Source organism: Salvelinus sp. IW2-2015, linkage group LG26 (genome assembly GCF_002910315.2).
Source record: "Salvelinus sp. IW2-2015 linkage group LG26, ASM291031v2, whole genome shotgun sequence".
Lineage (NCBI taxonomy): Eukaryota > Metazoa > Chordata > Actinopteri > Salmoniformes > Salmonidae > Salvelinus > Salvelinus sp. IW2-2015.
The window spans coordinates 27370456-27373702 of NC_036866.1; the positions used below are offsets into that span (position 1 = coordinate 27370456).

The 3247-nt window shown below is 47.1% G+C and overlaps 1 protein-coding gene across 1 annotated transcript; it reads left to right on the forward strand.

Annotated features, from left to right (window-relative positions):
- The first annotated feature begins 248 nt into the window (after window positions 1–248).
- Window positions 249–2203, forward strand: LOC111952763 (protein piccolo-like). The gene is made up of 2 exons (XM_023971660.2): window positions 249–600; window positions 1073–2203. Exons 1-2 carry the CDS (start codon window positions 295–297, stop codon window positions 2201–2203), a joined length of 1437 nt encoding a protein of 478 aa, XP_023827428.1. The 5' UTR covers window positions 249–294.
- The last annotated feature ends 1044 nt before the right edge of the window (window positions 2204–3247 follow it).

The window sequence follows — 3247 nt, forward strand, 5'->3', positions numbered from 1 at the left end:
AGAGTAGTGCCATCCCATCCACACAGCAACCCCCCAAGCAGGAGTCAGGAGGCTTATTTGGCTTTGGTGGTCCCAAATCTCAGTCTACCCCCTCAAAGCCTGAAGAGTCAGTGTCTGGGAAGATGTTTGGCTTTGGCTCCTCCATCTTCAGCTCTGCATCCACTTTGATCACCTCAGCTGTTCAGGATGAGCCCCACACCACACCGCCAGCTTCCCCCAAGTTGTCTGCACCNGGATGAGCCCCACACCACACCGCCAGCTTCCCCCAAGTTGTCTGCACCGGCCTCTCCCAAGATGCCCCCTGCAAAGGAGACCAAACCACCTGCTGTTCAGAAAGCAGAGGAGAAGAAAGCAGAGCAACCCCAGCAGGCCAAGGTCCCCCCATCAGTACAGGCCAACGTGGACAAACCCCCATCAGAGCCTCGAAAGGGAGCAGCATCTTCCCAACCATCTCCCAAAGCAGGCCAGTCCACCTGTCCACTATGTAAGGTGGAACTCAACAAGGGCTCCAAGGACCCTCCCAACTACAACACCTGCACCGAATGCAAGAACACTGTCTGCAACCTCTGTGGATTCAACCCCAGGCCACATGAAACAGAGGTAATTAAACAGTCTATGTTTCATCAAAGTCATTTGGCTTCTCTAACATAAATGTTGTGCTTTATTTTACAACAGTTATTTAAGAATACTAACTATGCATTGACAGTGTCTATAGTTGGCAGTCATCTCTTTCATCGGAGTTGTAAGATAGGAATACAAGATGCTATGATGGAGCTCTTGTTATTACTATTGGCTTTTCTCCAAATAGTCTAATATTTGTTCATGATCTTCCTGGAAGCAAATTGTAATCTGGAAGAATTGTATTAATACAGTCTGACATAAATTATTCATTTGATTTAGCATCTTCAGATTTAGAGCATTATGGCAGTAGTTTTACTACATGTTTGTAACATCTAGTATGAAGCATTTAAATAGCAACTAAGATAAGAGCATCTCTAAGTCCTCAGACTGCAATACAATTCTACAAGATTGTTTGTTGAAAAAAATGTTCAACACCGTTATTTTATTTCAGGTGAAGGAATGGCTGTGTCTGAACTGCCAGATGCAGAGAGCTCTTGGGGGAATGGAACCCCCAGGACCGCCGATGATTAAATCCCAACCCTTGCCAAGCAAAGTCTCCACACCTGCTGCATCTCAAAAGCTGACCCCAGCACCAGCTAAACCCCAAAAGGAGGAGATTCCAGTACCTGCGGCTGCACAAAAAGAGATTCCTCCACCCACTGTACCTCAGGAGACATTAATATCGGCAGGAACCCCATCAACAGCTGCAGTCAAAAAGGAGGAGACCCCAGCACCAGGATCCCCACAAAACAAACATGCTCCACCTGCTGTGGCTGCAAAGGACAAACAGGAACCTATAATTGTTCAGAAACCAGTGGGCCAAACAACTCCAGTGACACCCATACCCAGTGGTGCTGCTACACCTGCACAGCAGCCAGAAAAGCAAACTCCTCCACTGCAACAGCCTGATGCAAAGCCCCCACCACAACTACAGCCCCAGCAAGTTCCAAAGATAGACCCCAAAACTGATMCCCTAAAGCAGAAACCTCAACAACAGCTTCCAATAGGTGGGACTTCTCCTGCCAAAGCTGTATCACAACCACAGGCCAAGCCCCCAAAGCAGTCAGGAGGCTTCTTTGGCTTTGGTGGTCCTAAGTCTCAGCCTGCTGCCTCAAAGCCTGAAGAGTCAGTGTCTGGGAAGATGTTTGGCTTTGGATCCTCCATCTTCAGCTCTGCATCCACTTTGATCACCTCAGCTGTTCAGGATGAGCCCCACACCACACCGCCAGCTTCCCCCAAGTTGTCTGCACCGGCCTCTCCCAAGATGCCCCCTGCAAAGGAGACCAAACCACCTGCTGCTCAGAGAGCAGAGGAAACAAAAGCAGAGCAACCCCAGCAGGCCAAGGTCCCCCCATCAATACAGGCTAACGTGGACAAACCCCCATCAGAGCCTCCAAAGGGAGCAGCATCTTCCCAACCATCTCCCAAAGCAGGCCAGTCCACCTGTCCACTCTGCAAGGTGGAACTCAACAAGGGCTCCAAGGACCCTCCCAACTACAACACCTGCACCGAATGCAAGAACACTGTCTGCAACCTCTGTGGATTTAACCCCATGCCACATGAAACAGAGGTAAGACTGTGAAAATATGTTAATTACATTTGATTATGTATATAACTTAAACATACCTCTCAGAGTTGCTATGGATGTTTCAAGGCCTCTGTAATCCCCAATGCCACGTTGAGCATGTGTAATTTCTCGTGCACTGTTCAGAAAATGCTAACCCCATAGGCACATGGCAGAGGTTGATATACTCACTAAACTGTTTTATTATCCAGCATTAGACTAGTTATGTTGCTTCTAGAGGAGCCAGGTCTTATAGTTTTGCATTGGTTGTAGCTCAAATCCAGGTCCAGACCATGCAGACCAATTTTGGATTTACATTTGCTACAGAGTTCTTCTTATTGTCTTACATTGGATGAAAATGTGTCAGTAGGAAAGCACCAGTGTTTGATATATCTCCCTTTGCTTGTGCTGTGATACGTGGTTTTGGAGGCTGTAGTCTACACAATCAAATGTTTTCTGATACAGTGACTCAGTAACAGTGTAGGTCATTACAGGGTACTGGTGATTTTACCTGCTGATGACTAATAATAACAGGCCTTGGCTTCCTGCTCAGACAGCTCACAGCAGGTCACCCAGCTGCTGGGGACGGTTTGTGGGATGGAGGATGACAGGGCTAGGGCTGGCAACATGGATTCTCTCTGCTATATGCAGTTAACCTCCATTATCACAGCCCGGTTTTCAGTGCTGTTGTGTTTCGCTCAAGACTTTCTAAAGGCTTAGTGGGTAAAGAGCCAATAAAAACATTAGTGGCCAGCAGGGACTAGTGGTGCAGCTTTCAAGAACCTTGAAATTCTAAGTGATTGGCACCCATTCCAGCCAAACAGACTTGTGTTTAAAAAAACACTGGCAATAGAATTAAATGTGCTGACGAGTTCATTCTTCCTTGGGGCAGAGCAGTTTATATTTGACAAAATATAGCATTTTCTCCACCATGTTTTGAGAGTGAGATGGATTTCAAAGTATGAGACCTCTACAGATGAGAGACTGATCCCTGCATTGGAAATGTGTGGAAAAGGATTGCCTGGAGAGCTGCCCAGACAATGCATTAGCACTGAGGTCTAA